General features: G+C 33.9%; 1 protein-coding gene across 1 annotated transcript; it reads right to left on the reverse strand.

Annotated features, from left to right (window-relative positions):
- Positions 1 to 830: 830 nt before the first annotated feature.
- Positions 831 to 9,014, reverse strand: LOC107824491 (glyoxysomal fatty acid beta-oxidation multifunctional protein MFP-a-like). The gene is made up of 18 exons (XM_075231320.1): positions 8,750 to 9,014; positions 6,782 to 6,853; positions 6,640 to 6,705; positions 6,508 to 6,564; positions 6,345 to 6,412; positions 6,189 to 6,270; positions 5,094 to 5,149; positions 4,711 to 5,013; positions 4,542 to 4,628; positions 3,745 to 3,919; positions 3,549 to 3,670; positions 3,305 to 3,468; positions 2,974 to 3,228; positions 2,768 to 2,889; positions 2,544 to 2,665; positions 2,264 to 2,412; positions 1,974 to 2,112; positions 831 to 1,171 (listed from the first exon to the last, which is right to left on the reverse strand). The coding sequence occupies exons 1-18, from the start codon at positions 8,850 to 8,852 to the stop codon at positions 1,136 to 1,138; spliced, it is 2,178 nt and encodes a 725-aa protein (XP_075087421.1). The 5' UTR covers positions 8,853 to 9,014; the 3' UTR covers positions 831 to 1,135.
- Positions 9,015 to 22,113: the final 13,099 nt, after the last annotated feature.

Consider the following 22,113-nt stretch of genomic DNA (forward strand, 5'->3'; position numbering starts at 1 on the left):
TTTCCACTGGACTGGGACCCAGACAGACAATTAAAGAGTTGCGCATAGTTTAGGATTAATTTCAAACTTGAAAATAGACGTGCAGAAACTAAAGACAGAAATATAACATTTGACTAATTGGAATATTGGATATGACAGAAAAGGAACAAATGGAAGAAAGAAGAAAATTATTTGCTGGCACCTGTTTGATTCCTCCTGTTGGCCATTTATGCGAATTCATTTCTAAGACTTGTCTCTAAGGAAAATATCACAATTCGGATCGCAATTTCACGAGTTTAGATCTCAATGTATGATAGTCAAAGAATCACTATTCGAATCACGATTTTTAGATTTTAGATAAGCTCTTGTTAAATAACTGAGAAAGGAAAAGTAAAATAACTTTTTATGACTAGAAATTGTCTGGATTTTATTGGCAATGACGCATTGACAACCTAGCCCAACCATTTGACATTCCAACAGTGAAGCAATTTTTTCCAACAATAAAGGGACTACTAGAATTAATCCCTTTTTTTCACCTTCCAACACAAATACACAATTGTAAAGAGAAACAGAAATAGCGTAAATGATGAGTTTTGCTTTAACTAGGACTTTAGTTAAATGTAAGGCTTCGAGGAAGATGACATATAAAATTGGCATTTCACAAATTGCGAAAGAAAATTCATGTGTTAAAGAGTTTCGAACAATCTGATAATATGTTAGCAGCAGAACAATACAAAATTAATCATTGAAACATCAAAATTCAACAGTTTAGCCCCATCGAATCATCTCTATACGGATGCAAGCATTCAAAACATAGTATTTTTCTAAAATTTTCAGATGAGATGAGCATGGAAGCAACAAATAATTAATATTTGACTATCATGAGAACTGCATAGACCATCAAAAGAGCCCCAGTTCAGAAGCAATACATTAACAATTTGGTTCACTATGAAAGGTATAAAAACAAACGGGGGTGTGCTTCACTTTGCTCTCATTTTATTTTCAGACAACTAAACTTTTACGTTACATAATAATCTAGCTCTTCATTTTCATTTCTACATTATTGACTCTTTCCTTGTCCACTGCACTTCAACTGACCAGAGTAAGGAGATAACAAAGCAACAAACTCAATGAACGCCCAATAGCATTGCTGAGCTTACAAGCGCGACTTGGCTGGATCCATTGTAGAACTCTGCAACGACAAGGAAACATCAATGGCCTGAATATATCAGTAAATATTTTCAAGCGGGTGAACAAGGGAAAGGTTTAAGTTAAGATAAGATGAAAAGCCATTGCTTGCTCTTTTTCTAACAATGGATGATTTCACCCCATATTGATGAGATTTGTTTCTTTATATGGAAAACTTTACATCCAAACCCCTTACCCAGGAGCCTAACAGTCGCTCTTTCCACTTTGTTATATTATTGACTCGAACTCCCTACCTAGTGTTTTTATAGATGGGTTTTTTTTACTATAAGGCATCTCTCTCTTGTCTAATGATGAGATGTTTTTTCGTACTCCGCATTTGATGCATCTGGTTACTAACTACCAGTTGCTAATGATAACCATACCCGCTAGTCCACACACTAATCAAGGATCATCTAGTGGCATCATTTATAGTGCTTTTACGTGACTGCTAATGTGACCTTGCCATCGAGCAGCGGAGGATGTGTGCCAATGAAATGATGGCATAAGGCTGAACTGAATTGTATATACTGCTAATATATGCTGGCTGCAGCCAGCAAATGGTTCCCTTGTCCAGTAAGCCAACAACGGAAACAAGACACATCCGTTTCAATCTCCCACAACATATGCATAAAACAAAGGGGCTGATACTTGAAGTAGTTGTGGCAAGATAAAATCGGAGATCTAATGGCAACACTATTCAAAGATAGAATCACAGAGATGTTTTACCGACATGAGATTGTCCCAAACAATTCACAACCTATATGGATACCGTACCATATAATGATAATAGAACTCAAGATACTCACCAGAGGAGCCCCCTTGGCAGCTCTTTCAGCTAGGTAGGAACAAGGCTTGAAAAAGTCTCCATACATTCTTGACCACTCATCCAACCTTGAACAGATGTATTTGGAACCAAGAGTGTCTGCCCAGAATATGATCCCTCCCCTGGCAAAGAAAGTAAACAAATCTTTCTTATAACCAAAGAATCCTTATATCATAAATTTTAAATCTGTTTTAACATGTTCCTGTGATAGAATTTACACTTTTTTTTTTGGGGGGGGGGTTAAGATAATCAGAAAATCTATCTGAGGCGAACCTGTAAGGGGGGAAACCCATGCCCATGACAGCAGAAATGTCAAGATCAGAAGCTTTGACTGCAATGCCTTCTGCAAGCACTCTGCAGGCTTCATTTACCACAGGGAAGAAAATCATCTCTATAATATCCTTGTCCGAGAGTTTTGCCAGCTGGATCAAGTCCAAAACAGTTGAGTAAGAGCAGAATATAATTACTGAAAAAACCCTCAACAGTAGCATTCATCAACAACCGGGGGGGGGGGGGGGGGGGGGGGCCGGGGATGAGAGAGTGAGAGAGAGACCTTAGGGTCAATGGTAACACCAGACATCTCTCTTGCCTTCTCAATATATTTCTTTATTTCTGGATCTGGGCTCGCTTTACGTCTATCGTCATATACATAAAACCCTTTCCGAGTAGTTTCACCTGCACAAAGTGTAACCAATGTCCATTCATAAATATATGTTTCAAATTGCATTTTTTTTCACTAAATAATCTGTCCGGTTTTTCAGAATATGGGAATCATACCAGCTCTTTTATCTTCTTGCATGAGTGGTATCAACATTGATTTGTAAGTTCTCTCGGGGAAAGTCATCACGAATTGCCCACCAGTGGCAATTGCAACACCAAAACCAACAAGATCACATAATCTGCATATAGGAAACCAAACCTTTAAAGCCTGGTTACATCCAACAGATTGGCATATCAAACCCTACAGCACTGTTATCTTTTACCTGAAGGGGCCCATTGGCATGCCAAATCTAGTAATGGCCTTATCGATGCGGTAGACATCTGTTCCACGTTCAACTAGCAAAAGAGCAGCTTGGGTGTAAGGAAAGAACATTCTGTTGACAGCAAAACCAGTGCAGTTCCCAACTACCACAGGGGTTTTCCTTATCTTCTTGCCAACATCAAGCAAGTCTACAATTACTTGGGGTGATGTCTTTTGGGTGCGGACAATTTCCAAAAGTGGCATCACATGAGCCGGACTGCACCAGCCAATCAATCAATTTAGCAGAACAAGAAAAGGGCAATAAAAGCTTTCACTGTTTCAGAAAACATTACCTGAAAAAGTGAGCTCCAATAATACGATCTTGAGATTTGGTCTTTTCCCCAATCAAATTCAAGTCAATCGTAGAAGTGTTACTTGCTAGAATGCAATGTGGAGGGCAATACTTCTCAAGATCGGCAAATATTTGCTGCTTTAAAGATACATTCTCGATGACAGCCTGTTATACATATTAAGATCAAGGCACAATAAGATACCAACGAGAATCACAGAGTGTGTCCTATTAATGAGAATACCGACCTCAATGACCATGTCCACATCTCTAAAACCTTCATATTCAAGAGAACCCTTGAGTAGGGAGAGGGTTTTTTCACACTTCTCTTGACTCATTTTCCCTTTCTTGACGCTGCTTTGCAAATTGGCTGAGAAATTGATGTATTAGTCACTTGTCATAACAAGTATAAGTTATCATATCAAAGCAAGACAATGGCTTTACCTTTTACTCTACCCATCCCAGCCTGTAGGAATTTGTCATTAACTTCTTTCAAGATCACCGGATAGCCACTAAGCAGCAGTGCAGTTGCAATTCCAGAACCCATTAAACCACCTCCAAGAATTGCAACCTTTTTTATGCGTCGTGGTACCAATCCTAAGTCAGTCACCCCTGGTACCTGTTTGTGTGAGAAAAGAAGTTGGCAGAATCAATAGGTCAGGGTTTAAGATGATGAGGATGAACAATATCACAAACTGTCTGGCATGCAAAGCGTCAGATTCATTGTTTAATGTTACAAGTATCAAATTATGCAGCAACCGATCATCATAGCCTAACATATTCAACCAACAATACAACTGTTGCACATATATCATGTATAAACCATGCAACTGAAAAGTCTACTAATTTCTGGCAAAAATATAGCTTCAATTAGGTCTGGATTACAGTCAAACAACGTCATCTAGTGTTGAATAAGCTTTGTATTATCAAACATTGGGTCCATTACAGCATTACTCAGATTAGAAGTTTCTGCTCAGATCCATACTTTGCAGGATCATCCTAACTCTATTAATTGATTGTTCTTTCTACATTTACCAAGTGGAATACCAAAGTAATATTTACTTTTCTAAAGAGTTTAGATATCAAAGAAGTGACCCTGAATTGGTACCAATATGAACTCAAAGTGAATATTCAGTTCCGTTTAAATAGGAATACAAAAACAAATTAAAATTATGAACTGCTATTCACAACCAGGTTGAAATATGTGCAATAATTTCAATGTAAAGAATTAACTCATTAACCTTTGTGGTTCCACGTTGAGCAAAGAAAATGTTGACCAAGGCCTTGCAAGTGTCTGAATGTAGAAGACCTTGGAATGCTTCAGCCTCCTGAAAATACCAACAAGTTTTTAGATTACACAAGTTAGGTGATTAGACTGAAAGCACAAGAGAATTAGTGCCTGAACTAAACCTTCCAAAGCCCAGCACGTGGACCAGACACTATACCCTCTTCAACAACATCAATGCAGACTAACGGATGCTGGAGATTTGGAGCCTGTCTGCGCGTTTGAACTCTTGCAAACTTTAATATTTCCCTTGCCTCACCAAGAGGCTCTATCTTATCAGTTTTATGAAGACTGGCAACCCAAGGTTTTCTGCGTTCCAAAATATCAAGAGCCCACTTACGAGCAGTATCCAATAATTGGTTTGATGAAACTACAGCATCAACAAGGCCCACATTAAAAGCTTCCTCTCCTTTAACGGGCTTGGACGTCTACATTGATATATGAGAGGGAGAGGGTCAAGTAACTATAGTGCCAAAACATATGACTCATAAGGCAAATGGCAGCTTACTAGCATCATTTCGAGGGACTTAGCAAGACCCACGAGGCGTGGAAGCCGCTGAGTACCTAAAAGATAGTGCAGATAAAATGAAACAAAGGAAGAAATGTGGTGTTTGAGAAAAAAACACAGTGGTAGCAGTACTGCTTATGATTGCAATTATATGTTTTGGATCCAAGGATAAACAATAAATGAAGACAGAGAATTCCAAGCTGTTCCATTCAAATTTCTAGGATTTTACGAGTGTGTCTATGAGGACACATCTTGCTCTAAAGCTAGAATCATATGCACTAGTCTACGAATAAACCACACCAAATTCTAGACCATGTATGTGTATCGTACTAGTATCTGATAAAGTATGCTTGGATAAACTGGATATGTATTTTAATTTCATGAAACCTTTTTTCGCCAGCTTAGTTTCTTCTTGAGGGTCACCAGACGAACTTCTTTTAATGGCCACAATGAAGTTTTTGAGAGATAATTATCCAGTAATTTTGATAAGGAGAGATAAATATCCTGTCATACGAAGAAGTTTTAGAAATTAAACACTCCAAGGTGTATTCTCCAAATTCTAGCAGTGATCAAGAAGTCGAAGCTACGGCTTAGATATTTCAATTTCTATTTATGTAATGTTAAGCTAGAGTTGGACATTAAGGTTAGGTTATGGCTTGATATCCTGAACATACTTGACTTCACAGTTACTGATTCTTTGAAAAAGAATCAAAAATTCAGTCATGAAACTGGAATTAGTAAAACTATAACGCTCGTAATTTTTTCAAATTTTTATAATAATGATGTGTAAGTGCTTCTCGAAATATTAATTTTATTTTAGGCTATCTAAGACAAAGTTTTAACAGAAAAAAGGCTGTATAACTTTGTACAGTCCCCCCTAATTTTATAAGAAAATAAGAGTGGAAGAAGTATAAGATACAACGCTCATACAGGAGCTAACTATGTGCTCCTTCACTATAATAGAAGAAGAGTTGTACAAGCTTGATTTTAAGAAGGAGAAAAACCATAACCATATTAGCATTTATGTCACCGAAGCTGATGGTAGATTCAGGAAAAAATGAAGATAAAATAACTGCTCAAGCATAGAGTGCTTACCTCCAAATCCAGGAAGTATTCCAAGTTGAAGTTCTGGCAATCCAAGTTGTGCATTGGGAGTAGAAATACGTGCATGACAAGCCTGATATTAAAACACAAGGAGTCAGCAAATGACCAACAGAAATTTCCGCAGAGAAATATAACCTTTTAATGTACCATTGCAACTTCTAGTCCTCCACCTAGAGCGAGACCATCAATTGCCGCCACGGAAGGTTTTCTTGCAGCTAACATCAAGGATAAATCAGAAAATATAAAAACAACGTATAAACTGCACCCAATTGTTTACTTCAAGGAGGAAAATCAAAAGCCTAAGACTTACCTTCCACAGTGTCGGTGAGAATCTCCACAGCTATAAAACCAGGTTTTGGTGATTCGACTGTCAGCAGACTGAAGTTAGCTTAAAAAACTCGTGCAGCACTAGAATAGAGAATAATCAAATTGGAAAGCATACCTGTTCCTCCTTGCAGTTTACCAAAGGCACTGATATCAAAACCACCAGAGAACTTGCCATTTGCACCTGTCAAAGATTAGATATTCAAGCTTAATATATCAGCCAATCGGATATATATAGAGACTGATTTCTTGACATTTACCTGTCACAACAATTGCTTTCACATCATCCCTTTTTAAGGCCTGCTCATAGCTCTCTTTCAAGCTGTACAGCACTGGAAAGAAATTGCAATAATATAAAGGTCAATTACTGGTTCAAACTATTGAGCATCGGATTTGGAAAACTATGAAAGTATATTTTATTTTCCTTTTTAGTAAGAAGAAAAGGAAAAGCAAGCTTTTCTTATACAGTTCTTCTGACCTCTCTTCCAAAATTTAACTCGAGAAAGAAGTACTCCCTTCGTCCCAATTTCTGTGGCACTGTTTTACTAGACACGGAGTTTAAGAAAGAAAGGAATACTTTTGAAATTTGTGGCCTAAAAGAAGCCTTAGATATTTGTGTGGCTAGAAATCTTCTCATTCGGGGCAAAGGGGGAACTTTTATTTTTAATTTTTTTTCTAAATATAGAAAAGTAACATTCTTTTGGGATAGACTAAAAAGTAAAGAGTGTCGCATAAATTGGAACGGAGGGAGTAAGTTTTATTAGCACTCTCTCAGTTACATTTACCGTATATTGCCGTATAACAGAATGTCAATCAACTCACTTCAATCCAAAATTAATTGGATTGGCTATAAGAATCATTTATATTCATTTCCCTCTAAAACACATACCTTATAACACAGGCATTAGATCATCACAAACCTTCGGACATACTTGTACGAAAAGAACTTCCACAATCAACACTAAACAAAAGAAGCTGCAGCGAAGCTCAAAGGAAACTACCAAGTGTGTGCGGATCGTATAGCATATATATCTAAAAGCTCCATAAGTCTTGTAAGCTATATGCGGAGGGGCACATTTTCGTCTATGAAATAGTCATAATAGAGTCGTCAATTCCTTACTCGCTTCACTATATCACATTTCAAATATCCTACAATTCCTACCAGACGATGTTCATTGTTTGTCCTTTTCAATTCCTCCTTTTAGAAATTATAGTCCTAATTGCCCCAATTGTCTTTTGTTATGTCTCTCAAAAAATCCACCAAATAGATTACAGTAGCTAACAGTGACGCTCTAGCTTGATCTTAAACATCAAAGTAAGATTTGCCTCAAAATATGCCAAACCAAAGCAATGGGACTGATAAGATTCATTTGCACCGAGCGTTGCTCGCACTGAAAATTAAAAACTAAACACCAAAAAGGAAATACTAACACACACCCCAAAGAACACACATCAAAGACACAGTAGTTTTCACATCAAAAAGTGAAACTTAATAAGAAGCAAACTGAATTGAGAATCTCTGTTAAGAAAAAAAATGACTTTGAAGTAGAATTAGAATAACGTCTCAAACAAAAAGTAAGAATTTTGCTACTTTAAAATGCCAGTTTTTCCCGCAAAATAAAAGAAACCACACAAGTTTAAATTTTGAAATAGTTCCTGATCATATCGACCTTCGTCTATACGAGTTTTGCATAGCCTGTTATATAAAATAGTATAATAAATCCTCTAAGCCCGAATAGAGCTGAATGAATCAAAATTAGTCCTATAAGTGGCCCCAATTTTTTTTTTAAAAAAACACTGATAGTATACATATAATATACATATTTTCTACACTTTTTGGCTAGGAATGCAATTAGTTTTGGCGGACCGGCCAATTTCTAATATTTCCCCAGGTGCCGGTGAGAGGTTAGCATGTACATGGTGCACTAGTTGAGATGCGTGTACGGAAAGAAACATAACGAGAAAATATTGGTGATCATTTGAAGAAAGAGGAAACATAACAATCATTCAAAACAATTAATCAAAATAACGCCTCAATCACAAACAAGTTAAATTCAAATTTCATAAATCTTCTGTATTTTTTCGTTCTAGCTCAAGGAAATTAGTAAACAGAGTATTGATCAAAGTTCGACTATTTTATCAATAATTGTAAAAAATGATAATTTTTGAATTTTTTTTTTTTTTTTTAAAAAAAAGGCTTAGTTAGATCTGTGGAGTGTTTTACGTACCATCTAAGGAAAGGGAATTGACAGGAGGATTAATAATTGTAATAACAGCAACTCCATCAGCTCCTACTTCAATTGTTGTTCTTCCCTTTGGATTGCTACTCATTTTTTGCTATGAAACTGAAAAATTCCGATGAATTTTTAGCACAGAAGATCGGAGAAAGTGATCGGAGAAAATGAATGAAATTATTGAGAGGGTTTTAGAGAAGAGAGAGAGTGGTATTTATGGAAAGAGTAATGTCGTGACGGTACCGTTAACAATGACGTAAGACTGCGTTTGGATGCAAATCCCCATAAGTAACAAAGATAAGGATTGTGACAGATAATTTACATCAATTTTCAACGAAATATGTCCAAATTTGCCCCTGTGATTATGGATTGCTCAATATTACACGATTCATTTATATCTTTATTATTAGCAAATTATTTAGTGTTTGTCTTATCATTAACAAGCTCCAGCATGAAATTAATAGACTTTACATATTTAAATTTTTCGGCAAAAATTCTAAATTTACTCAATAACTTCGGACTAACAAGAGACAAAAATGAGATTGTTTCATGATAGTATAATAAGATGAGATTATAAGTTTAATCAATGACAAAATTGCTCGATTTTAAATATATAAATAAATTTATCTATTTTTTCTATATTAAAACTGCCACATATAGGGGGCCGGAGCTAGTATGCAGGATATAAATTTGCTCGACTTTAGTAATTTTAATTTTTTTGTTTATCTTAAGAAATTTATTAAATAAAATTATTAATTTAAAAATTAATAACATTAATCTAGCAAATCTAAAAATATTTCACTTTTTTTTTGGTTTGTTATAAAAATTCTAATTTGGTCCAAGGTCCAACCAAAGAGATGAGATTAATTAGAAGATAGAGTATGGGAGTCCGCGGGCGATAGTTCCAAAGCTCACACATCCCTAGGCATTCGTAGGCCATTATTTTTCTTCTTAATAATTCCTGTTGGTTTTCAATTACATTTCGGCAAATTATCAACAAGAGTTAAATATTGAGTCCAAAAAAAATAATGATGCTGGAATTTATTTATAGCCTGTTTAGTCGTGCTTTTAAAATCAATTTATTTTAAAATATATTTTTTTCAAAAAAAACGGCTAAACATACTATTAGTCAGTAGTCACTATGGTCATAGGCAGATGTAGTTACTATCAATAAGAGTTAAATTTGTGATTGTAAGGATACTGATAGGCTTAGATAATATTTCGGTTGATATTAATAAAAAAGTATTTGAACTTGAAACGGAAAATTTATGGAAATTGAATTTATGTTTGGATATCAACTTTATTTAAACAGTAATTTGTGGAAATTAAAAATCCGCAAGTGAAAATTATTATTTCATAGTTCATACACCTTCAATAAAGTTTTTTTTTATTGTTACGCATTAAATTTTGAAGTTCAATTTTTATAAATACTCATGACAGGTTTTATTTAGACATAATGTGGTTCGTTTCATTCTTCAACATATAACTAGTGTAATTGCCCCGCGCGAAAAAATTAAATATAGTTTAATAGTATTATAATAATTTTTACAATTGAGACATCTTAGCTTTTATTATTCTATCATAATTTCATGATTATTTTAATATCCTATACAGTTTCTTTGACAGAAAGAATACATGAGAAACATTTTAGGTTAAATATTGGAATATGTGAGAAACATAGAAAATAAAAATATAATGACAAAAATGATAATGCTGTAATCTTGGAGATATAAACCTGATATATGCCACCCGCTTTTTTATTCTTCGTCTCAAGTCTCTCTCTTAGAATTTTCTTAATATGAATTGTTGACACTCATATTTCATAAGATTGATCTTTTTTTACTCAATTAAATTTTTAAGAAAATGGTAAAAAGGAAGGGAAACAAAAAATAGAAATAGAAACAAAAAAGAAATGAAAAGACAAATATTTTACATGTATTCTTTATTGGGATAGAATCTTCCTACCCACAATTTCTCTATTCAAGAGTTCGAACTCATTGTCTCTCTTTTTCACAATTGAATAAATATTTCACTCTTTTATTGTCCATATAATAGCCTCATTTATGCAAATTTGTTGTTATATTTTAGAAAATTTGCTCCTTAATGTACCTTTTAGTATTCCAAATTAGTGTAACCCCCTTCCACTCAATTAGTCTTTATCTAATATCTTATTATTATTTATTTCTCTTATTCATGTTAGAACTTAGCAATATTTAAAATTCAATATGTAAGGTGGAACGTGATTAATTCTCTAATCAGGAAAAAAATAAAAATATAAGGGAAATGTAAAAAATAAAATGAGAGAAAAGGTAAATACATTTCTTGATACATGAGAGATGCCGTCGTTCACTTTTAGCATGCCACTTAGTAATATCTAGAGATCTAATAATATCACTGGGTACTTGAAATGAAAGGAAAATGTAGTTCCATTACTCAGACAATCATTAACTATGTGAAATTATTGAAGTCAATTTTCTTTTATTTCAAACAAGAAAGTCACTCAATTATTTATGTTGCACTTTAATAATCACTCAGCCAGATTTATTAATTTTTTCGATAGAAAATATTGATTTGGCAGTCTACGTGTACTTTTGGACTACATAAAATAATTAACGCCAAAACATAATATAAAATCCACTCATACACCAATCCGTCTCGATCCGACCCTTTATAAGAAAGAGCATTGTAAGATTTTTTGGTGGATTTTTATCTTTATAAACAGTTTGAATCGGGTGTATGGATGGGTTTACATGCTTTGTTCGGATGTTAATTATTTTATATGGTCCAAACGTCTATGTGGACTGCCAAGTTAGCATTTTTCACTGGAAAAATCAAAAAATTTGATTGAATGATCATCATAGTGCAATACGGATTCATACGTATGTGACCAAACAACACATAGGTATAGATTCTATCTAGGCATGATAAGCATTTACATGTTGATTTTAGGAGTCAAACAACAATCTTTTGATGGAAAATCATATTATGGTGGGTGTTATAAGAAAAATCAAATTATGGTGGATGTCTACTCTTCCTCCATGATCTTCTCAAATGCTTAATGACATATTCAGTGGCATATTTCTATGTTTAATGATATATTCAATGACATATTTTTCTTCACTTTTCATACCTATATAAAAGTCTTGCAATAGATAGGAAAATACACACAATTAAAGAAGAAATAAGAATTTCTCCTCTCTTTCTCTCTATATCTCTTAGCTTGTGTTTCCTTGTTCTATATTGTTACTTTGAGCTATATTTTATAACATCAGAGACTTTATGTCTAATTATCAAACAATTTCTTTTCTACTACTCCACATTCCCCCCACCCCCCCCCCCCAAAAAAAAAAAACAATATCGTATTTTCAATTACACAGTTAATCCTTGTAGTGGAACCTTGGTAATTAAACTTGAAATAGCTGATAGACTGCTAAAAAACATCACTAAATTTGTACAGTTGATTGTAATCTTATGATATCTTGTTATTAAGTAAACTTTCTATCTTTAGATTAATAGTAATCATTTCTAAGACAAGAGGAAGGAATATATTATAAAATAGTTATCATAAGGAATTTTAAAATGTTATGAGATTGTGATCGACTGATCGAGAACATAGTAAGTATTTCATATACATAGTTAAATTTATTAAACAACTTTTCAGAAATAATGAGTCTTAAAACTTTTCACAATTAGGTACTATCTAATTTATGTTATAGTTCAAAGCTTTTTCTTTTTGTGAAAATTAAGTATGTGTGAATACCTAATTTTTGCACTATTTTAACACCTCCAAAAGTCATTAGTGTTTTGTTACTTTAGTTATTTTTCTCAATTTTTGTGTCTTTGATTGCATATTTCCTATCATAAAAATACCAAAAAATAGTTCTTTCTTTATTTGTGCATTTTAGGAATTAACTAATTATTTCAATTGGTGAATTAATCTAGTTAATTGATTATTTGAATAAGTTACTTAATTAATTTATTTATTTGTGTAAATTTAGTTTAATAAGTAGGATTAAGGAAGAAATTGGGCCAAATTTGAAATGAAAAGTGGCCAAACGTGCAAGATAAGGGGCTGCCATTGAAAGGGTCTGGCAAAAACTACGTCGTTTCATTAAGTGACCCAAGATCAAATCTCACACATTGATCACCCCTTGATCTAATGGTTCATATTTGATCTCTCAAGAGGTATTTAAAGCCTCAAAAATCTGAAAAATTCCTTCATTTCCCCATAACTCTTTCTCTCTTCTCTCTCTCTTCTCTCCGCCGCCGCCACCGGTGGCGGCCAACCTCCAAACACCCCCAAATTCACACCATGTAATCTCCACAACCTCCTCTTTCCATATCTCCAAACCAAATCCTTCAAACCCCCCTCAAACTCCTTGAATTTTAGATTTAGGAAACTTTAGTCTCCACTTTTTTGCCCAAAACCTTGAAGTTCCGGCCACTACCACCCCCACAATACCTACATCAACAGATAGAGCTCATCAAGACCTACCTATTGATGTCAATTCCATCCCGAAAATTCGGCAACTAAAAATCCGGCGACCACCCCGAACGCCCTCGTTTGGTATACCCCTATTCTCGTTTCCTTTGTCTATTTTTTCTAATTGTATTGTATTTAGCTAGCATAATTTATGGTTTTTTTTATTTATTTATTTATTATTATTATTATTATTTATATTATTTATATTTTTATTATTAGTTGTATTTAATCTATGTTAGCTTAGTCGTTCATAGTTATTAATCACTAATAATTAGTTATTCATTAGTTTTGAAATATCTATTCACTTAGTTATGATAGTTTATGATAAAAGTTTCAAATGCTTAGTGAATTTGTTTTTATTGGATTTGAGTATTTGAATTTTGTGTTGATAAAAGCTAAAATTAAAGAAAGAATAGTACAAGTTTGGTTATTTTTACTGTGCAAAGACTTTGGAGTGCAAAACTCAAAAGTCATTGTGTGGTGACAAATACAATACTTTTTGACAGCTTTTGAACAGTGTTTAGCACACAAAGTCAGTCTTTTGGACAGACTTTTGGTGAACCAAAATCTGTCCAAAAAATCTGATTTATTTGCCTATTTAAAGGGCTATCCTTACTCACTGAAGAGGACACATACTCGATCTTACACTGGGACACATCTTGGAGAGTTGTTTAAAGACATATATATCTTTGAGAAAAATCAGCAGCTTAATACATATACCAAGCTGAAATTTCAGAGCTTTGTGAGTATTATTTGAGTGCAAAAACTTTGAGAAAAATAGAAAGATCCCTTAGGCAATTTGTGAAGTTGATAGCTACCATATTCAAGCATCTTTGTTGAGTTTTCTGGGTTGTCTTAACACTTGAGTTGCTGTTGTTTCTACTGTATTTGCTGCTGAATATTTTGTTGTTACACTGATGTATTTTATTATTCTGCAAACCAGGTAACTTTGAAATTCTTATATTGCAGATTCTTGATGATAATAAAAAGGATTTGATTCCGGTTTGGTTGATGGAACATGTTAGATCTGATTTTGTTTCAAGATGAATGTTATATTAGTGTTATCATCATGTAAATCTGTTAAAAATTAGTTAAATTATCGTTTTCTTTATTTATATATGTGATTGAAACTGCATTCTGTTGAGTTTACTTAGTTTAAGGAAAAGATAAAGACCCCACTTTTAACCATGTTTGTTTAGTTTGGGATCTTTTCTGCGAGTTACTTTCATGGTTCATGTATAATTATCTAAGAAAGACTTCTAGGCTTTTAGCTTCAAATGTTTCGATGCTTTGAATTATAGTCAACATAATGTTATAATATAGTTCTTCTCTTTAGCATTAAAGTGTTACCTTTTTTGTAGTTTTTATATTTAGTCGTGGTTTTTATGTTGCTAATGGTGTATTTTGATTAGTGCCATGTTGGTGTAGATGAGTAAAAATATTATGTTAGTCCTTAAGAAACAGTTGGTTAAGAAGATAAAAGATAATAATTAGCATGTAAGTTTCTTTTATGAAAAACAATTTTAGTTTGGACATCAATGTAAGAAGGAATTTGGGCTTAGAAGAATACTTGTTATTTTGTGTTGTCTTGGTCATCGAGGCTCTTAAGCAACATGGGCCAAATAAGCTAAAATCTGTAGGTCCAATGACAATAAAGAGTAAGATGGGCATTTTCTTTAAAATCAATAAATTATCTTTTGTTAAATAAAATAAGTTGCCCAATACCATGAAAGTTTAACATAAGCTTACCCGGGTTTAATATCTTGCATTAGTTAGATATTGTTTTTAATAATAATATTTTTTTTTCGGTCGAACAAGTAATAAATAAAAAAAAAGCGCTTTTTAATTAATTTAGACGCTAGGCAATTAGTAGATGTGCATTAACTTCATGGAATCGCTTGCGTAACGTGATGTTTAACATTCAATAAATTAATTCAATAATGTCCCCACTTTATATATGTGATTGAAACTGCATTCTGTTAAGTTTACTTAGTTTAAGGAAAAGATAAAGACCCCACTTTTAACCATGTTTGTTTAGTTTGGGATCTTTTCTGTGAGTTACTTTTATGGTTCATGTATAATTATCTAAGAAAGACTTCTAGGCTTCTAGCTTCAAATGTTTCGATGCTTTGAATTATAGTCAACATAATATTATAATATAGTTCTTCTCATTAGCATTAAAGTGTTACCTTTTTTGTAGTTTTTGTATTTAGTCGTGGTTTTTTGTTGCTAATGGTGTAGTTTGATTAGTGCCATATTGGTGTAGCTGAGTAGAAATATTATGTTAGTCCTTAAGAAACAGTTCGTTAAGAAGATAAAAGATAATAATTAGCATGTAAGTTTTTTTTATGAAAAACAATTTTAGTTTGGACATCAATGTAAGAAGCAATTTGGGCTTAGAAGAATACTTGTTATTTTGTGTTGTCTTGGTCATCGAGGCTCTTAAGCAACATGGGCCAAATAAGCTAAAATCTATAGGGCCAATGACAATAGAAAGTAAGATGAGCATTTTCTTTAAAATCAATAAATTGTCTTTTGTTAAATAAAATAAGTGGCCCAATACCATAAAAGTTTAACATAAGCTTACCCAGGTTTAATGTCTTGCATTAGTTAGAAATTATTTTTAATAATAATTTTTTTTTTCGGTCGAACAAATAATAAATAAAAAAGAAGCGTTTTTTAATTAATTTAGATGCTAGGCAATTAGTAGACGTGCTTTAACTTCATGGAATCGCTTGCGTAACGTGATGTTTAACATTCAATAAATTAATTCAATAATGTCATACCATACTCGTTAGTTTTAGTTAATTTTTAATTTAATAAATCCATTGCTAAACTCGCGGATTCGTTTGCGTAGTGCGATAGTTAACTTTCAATAAATTTCAAAATTATTTTCTTCGAATATAGTAATTTTCTCCAAAAGTAATAACGTACTAATAATCCTCGTCATGACCGTGGATTCGCTTGCGTAACGCGGTTATGACAAAATCAATAAAATTTATCTCGGTCACACATTCGTTTGCGTGGTGCGGTTAGGACAATTTTATTCAAATCTTTTCTTTAATAATTTTAATAATTAAAAATGGATAGGTAAAACATGAAAATCTAAATAAAACACAGTTTATCCAAAATAAATTCAAGCCAAGTTTAAGTCAATAAAGCGACCGTGCTAGAACCACGGGACTCGGGGAATGCCTTATACCTTCTCCCCGGTCAACAAAATTCCTTACTCGAACTTTATTTTCGCAGACCAATTAATAATAGAGTCAAACCTTCCTTTGATTAGGGATTCAAATAAAAGGTGACTTGAAACACCGAAAAATCAATTTCAAGTGGCGACTCTGTAAATAAAATAATCCCTATTCAAATTTGTCACTTCAATTGAAAAAATGCTTTAACCCACAATACATAAAATAACACACTAATATATCTTTTTTGGGGTAAAAAAAAGGTGTGTGACAATATGAAATAAATTTACTTAGTCAGTTGTCACATGGAGTGTGGGGTGGGTGGGATATCCATTATTGTAGGACCCACAAAAAAAGAAATTAAAAAGGCCAAATACATAGACAACCCCTTAAAGTTGACATCGATTTTTATTTTGACACTCCATCTCCGTGATGTTCCAATTGAACACTCTAACACCTATTAAAATGGTTCAATTAAACACTTATCACTGACATGTCATAGTGTGTGCATCTCACCTCTTGGGAGAGTGTGAATACAAACTTTTCTTCTTGTTTTTACGTTACTTTTTCTTCTTTCTCCTTGCTCTTTTGCTCTCTCAACCACCGTTACGCACCTTTATAACATAATACCGTTTCTTCTCTACCGGAACCTTCTATTCTTCACTTTTAATACCATTTTGAATCTCGTTTTCCATTATCAGATTTCCCCCATTAACAATCGGATTCCATCAGATATTAACCTTTTTCATTTCACTACTTTTCAACTATTATTATACCATGCATAGACCACTATAGCACTGATCTTTTACCACCGCATCTCCGCGATATTTTCTCCACCAAACGTTTTTGCAAAAAATAAAAATTTCACTTCACCCTTTCTCAGTTATCATAGCTCTTTTTGGAATAAGATTTTGTTAGACCTCGGAGCTATTGAAACAACAGTGCAATTTCCCTTCTTCACAGCATGAACAATCCAACTTTTAACTTTTTTTCGATCACTGAATTAATCATGAAAGTCAGATCAGATGATCATATTAACAAAACAAAGCAACAATTCATGACGATAATTCGACTATGAGTCACCAAGTCTTTGTAATTGGATGACATCTCTTCTATACACTAGATTAAGGAAGTGAAAAGAAAATATCTAGAGAATAGTAGCTTGAATAACAATTTTCTCATTCTCTTCGATTTATAATATCATTCAGCGGCAAATTGTTTCACCCATTTTTTGTTTCAAATCTTTCAGTTTCTGACGGTGAAAATAAAAGGAGGTTCAATTCTTCAAAATCTAACATTTAGCTTCCACATTCAAATTCCCAATTGTCTTCTTCGAAGATTTTGGCTTCATATATATTTGGCAAAAATTCCTAAAGTAGTATGTGGGTTGTTTGGGGGGGAAAGGGAGAAAAAAGAAGAACGGTGGGGAGTCCGGGAAGATGATGATGTCGGATATGAGGGAGGGGTCTAGGAAGTAGAATAACTTGGGGAGGGGATTCAGGGAAGAAAGTGACGGGAGGTCTGAGAATTATCTAAGAAAAGAGTTTTTATTTTCTCCTTTTGTTTTCTCAAAATCTTCTTTGTTGGATTAATTAGTCAAATACCTGGATTAATTAGTCAAATACCACGTGTCATTTTTTAATTGGCTCTTTTTGCCAGATCATTGTGCGTGAAGTCTACGCACTCCATGTTATATACAGGTTAGTTATGAGTGGCTTAAATGGTACACTTTAATAGAAGTTAAAGTGTTCAATTCGAACATCCCTAAGATAGAGTGTCAAAATGAAAATCGGTGTCAACTTTAAGGGGTAGTCTATATGTTTGGCCAATTAAAAAAGACAGCCCAATGCATCACAGGGTCCAGGTAAGGGCTGCATCCCTAAGAGTATGATGTATTAAGGTGGCTGGGTTGAGTTAGAGAGATTCGGTTCTAATAGTTTGGTTGTGTGCAAATGAGTTTCGAAGAGTTCTCAATGGTTTTTACCACGGTTTGAGGAGTATATTTCCTACCGGCGTAAGGAATATGTTGCGTATTGGAATTTTCTCGGGGATGAGATCAAATAGAAGGTCATTGGCTAATTGAGTATGTAGTTGCTTATGACTCGGAGCGGACTATGAAGTTCTCATATTTTTCATGTGATGGCATGGTATATGCGGTGTGTTGTGTGGGATTAAGATTTACGTGAGCGGGATCACAGTTCTGTTTAGAAGCATGGACGATTTCAGATGACTAGGTAAATGATATTACTATTTGGCATGGCTTGATGAGAGTATATATTTCAGAAGGGGCAACGTGTTTTGATTTATGGATACTTCACTGGTATTGCGGCACTCTTCTGGTTGATCAACTGCTGATATTCAAATTTTACTATATGGCACAGAAATTTTTTAGAAGTATTCCTCGTGTAATGATCGTGTATGAGAGATGTGTTGGACATTCTAGTGGCGGAGTTGGGATAAGCTATGGTGATTCGTGTGTTCTATAGATTTGGGGACTGGGAGTTCTGAGGAGAGGATTGTTTCATGGTTGTGGACTGTAAAGTCATGGCCGAAGCTAGCCAGATGATAGTATGTGTTACGATTCAGTCATTGTGGATCTTCAGAGGGTTATTTATCTATTTGTGGGTGACCAGAGTCGATTTGGGGGTCCATTGGTAGGCCCAATTAGGATGTGAATTCTGCACCGAGCCGGATTGGTTGGCTCCATACTGGTATTGTTAAGGGATGTACCATTCGATTGGTGTTGAGCTTATTCGTGTTCTGATAGGTTCTGTGAGTTACTCTACTATGCTACGAGGGGTTGTGATTCGTTGACTGTATGCACACATGGTGCAGTTCTATTGTGGCCTTACAACGGAATTTTGAGCGAGAAGAGTATTGGGTATTGCTTGGTTGATGGTGTATTGTTATGTTCTTTCGGGTTTTGTGGGTCATGGTGTCATTTGCTTCTCCGTGGTTATGGTAATGCACTTTGAGTACTTGATGTCGAATTGCGCATGGTTATTGATTTTTTGCGGGTGGCTTGAGGTATTTCATATGGACCAGCGTTGATACCTAATTTTGTCCTCATATATTTTTCAAATAATATATATACTTTCAAAATATTATTTTGTATTATTATTTAATTTACAAGATTTATGAAAATATTTTCCCATAATTTTTCATAATTTTAAGACTTCAAAATCAATTTTTCTTGCATTTATATTATTCAATATTTATAAATTATCCTTTAAATTATTTTTATAATAAATCAATCATCTAGTTTATTATTTTACATCTATATATATGCTTCATAATATTTTACTTTGTTTTATATAATTATATTTCGTATTTTTAGGCTATTTACATAATTTTGCAAAGAATACCCTATATTCTATGCATAATTACATTTTGTTGTATTATTTATGCTAAAAAATATTTTTTATATTTTTATAATGTCAAGATAGTATTCTAAATTATTTTACTGCATAAATGATATTTTTATTATTTATTAATCTCTTTTGTGAATTATTTTTAAAATAATTTCGCATATTTATTTTATAACCCAATACAAGGCTATTTCTGGACCAAATTAGGCCCAAACCTTTGGCCCACTCCACTTCACTCATCAAAAGCCCAAACCAAATACCCATTTAATAAACCCGATCGGTACCCGTTTAATTAACCCGCCCCAGCCCCTTTTTAAAATCCTGGCCGTTGATCTTAGAGATCAACGGCCCACAATTAACCTACCCCCTTTTAATTACCCAACCCTAAACCCTAATCCCCCATTCCCTCTAACCCGCCACCCTGAAACTCTCTTTTCTTCTCTTTTCTAAACCCTAGCCGCCTTCCTTAATCCCTCTCCTAATGAGATTCGATTACTATTTTCTTGCCATATTCGAATCCTTCTGGTACTGGTTGTCCGTTTGTGGTGTTACCTAACGTGCTTGCCTAAACATGGCAAGCAATAATCTTCGAAATCAAACAAAAAGGGGTTCGAATCTTTAATTTTGAGCACTGTTTTGTCTACATACATTTAACATTGTATTATGTGAGTCCGATTTCATTTGAATTTATGTGATTTACACTTTTTCTAAAAAAGAAAAACCTAGGGTTTACCGGATTTCTCTCCTAAATTAATTTTGAACTGATTTTGCATGACTTCTTTCCTTACTCTATGATTGATTTATTTTGTTTCCTTGTTTGCTCGTTCAATTTTTACTGCTATATAAACCCCTCTCCATTCCCCTTTTAGGACAGACTTGAATCGTATTTTCACTAAAAACTTGAGGCTTTGTTATGCTATTATCTCGTTCTGTATTCTGTTTTTGGCCGGTTGAAAGTCAAGGCCACTAAGACTCTATTATTCAACCTTCTCTTGGTGTGAGCATTGCCGAGAGTTCTTTCGAAACTCCTCGGAAATTTGACGCATTGCGATTCTAGGGTTCTTGTGGAATTTTTGCTCTTTACTGTTATTCGTTTAACTGGTAAGTTACTGGACTTCTGCAATCTCATTCTTATGTGTCTGTGATTCGCATACGTTCTCACTTCTGAAATCCATAGCTTAATATGTTTCTGGACTGCCCTTGTGTGCAATTCTGCTGGCTTTACCTCAGTTTTAGGTCTCTTTAGCATTTAATTTCACATAATGTGACTACTCTGAAATATGCTTTTGCCTAATTTGAGCAATTTAGATTCTCTTAAATCCGTTTAGCCAATGTGTTCTGAACTACAGATGTGTGTGACCTTTGCACTTGTTAGCATCTCTTTAGTGTTTAGTTATGTTATTTGAATATGCTTCTTCTGCATAATTTGTACTTTCTTTAGTTAATTAGTCTATTGTGTCCAAAACCTGAATGTTTACATTTACTATCTGACAAATAAAATGAATGAAAAATATTTTTGTTTGTTTTATTTTATTTTTATATATAAAAAATACTAATAAATAATAAAAAAACATCAAAATTGTTATTATTTTCCCCCTGAACTACATAATGGTCTGATTCATGCGGCGTCATGATACGTAGGCAATCCTCATCGGATGCGATCATAGCCATAATAAATTTGAGCAAAAAAAGAAGAAGAAGAAGAAAAATATATATATTTGAGGAAGAAAATAGGAAAGAAAAAAAAAAGAGCGTTAAATTCAAAAGGAGCGTTAAATTCAAGAGCAATAAGCCGGAATGAAGCATGAAGCCTTCCAAGCTCATTTTAGAAATAAAAATGGCACTAGGTGCATAACATACAATGTGTGATTAATATCTGCAAAATGCCTAACTCTAACACGTTTGTTGTTTGTTATTTTAAGATAAAGTTAAACAGAGGTGGTTGGTTTGTGGTTTAAACTGGCGACTCACCCTTATAACACGAGATCAAAAGAAAAAAGTAGAATGAAAAACAACATTGAGAATGAGTCAGATAATGATGATGTCCATGGACAATTGGTCGAATAAGGTATGGGACTGGTTGAAGAAGTAAGAGTGTTGAAACAACAATTGGCAGAGATGTACCAAGCTTGGGTGAATGGACAGGCACCGCCCCCACTACCCATAGGGCCTTCAGATAATCTTAATAATGTGTCAGTTGCAAATCAAGTGCCCATCTCCATAACAAGTAACCCATTGTACCAACCTGGATTTAGTCCGAGCATTAACCTCCCCACTATCCCCAGTACCTCCATTCCACGTCCTCCAACCGCACCCCTC

This window comes from Nicotiana tabacum, chromosome 15 (genome assembly GCF_000715075.1).
Source record: "Nicotiana tabacum cultivar K326 chromosome 15, ASM71507v2, whole genome shotgun sequence".
Classification (NCBI taxonomy): Eukaryota; Viridiplantae; Streptophyta; class Magnoliopsida; order Solanales; family Solanaceae; genus Nicotiana; species Nicotiana tabacum.

Excerpts from the sequence above, each read along its gene's own strand:
- LOC107824491 (XM_075231320.1), bottom strand. The coding sequence starts at position 8,852 with ATGAGTAGCAATCCAAAGGGAAGAACAACAATTGAAGTAGGAGCTGAT. Across the intron at positions 6,854-8,749 it reads CAATTCCCTTTCCTTAGATG|TGCTGTACAGCTTGAAAGAG; the intron begins GTACGTAAAACA and ends ATTTCTTTCCAG. Across the intron at positions 3,671-3,744 it reads TGGGATGGGTAGAGTAAAAG|CCAATTTGCAAAGCAGCGTC; the intron begins GTAAAGCCATTG and ends TCAATTTCTCAG.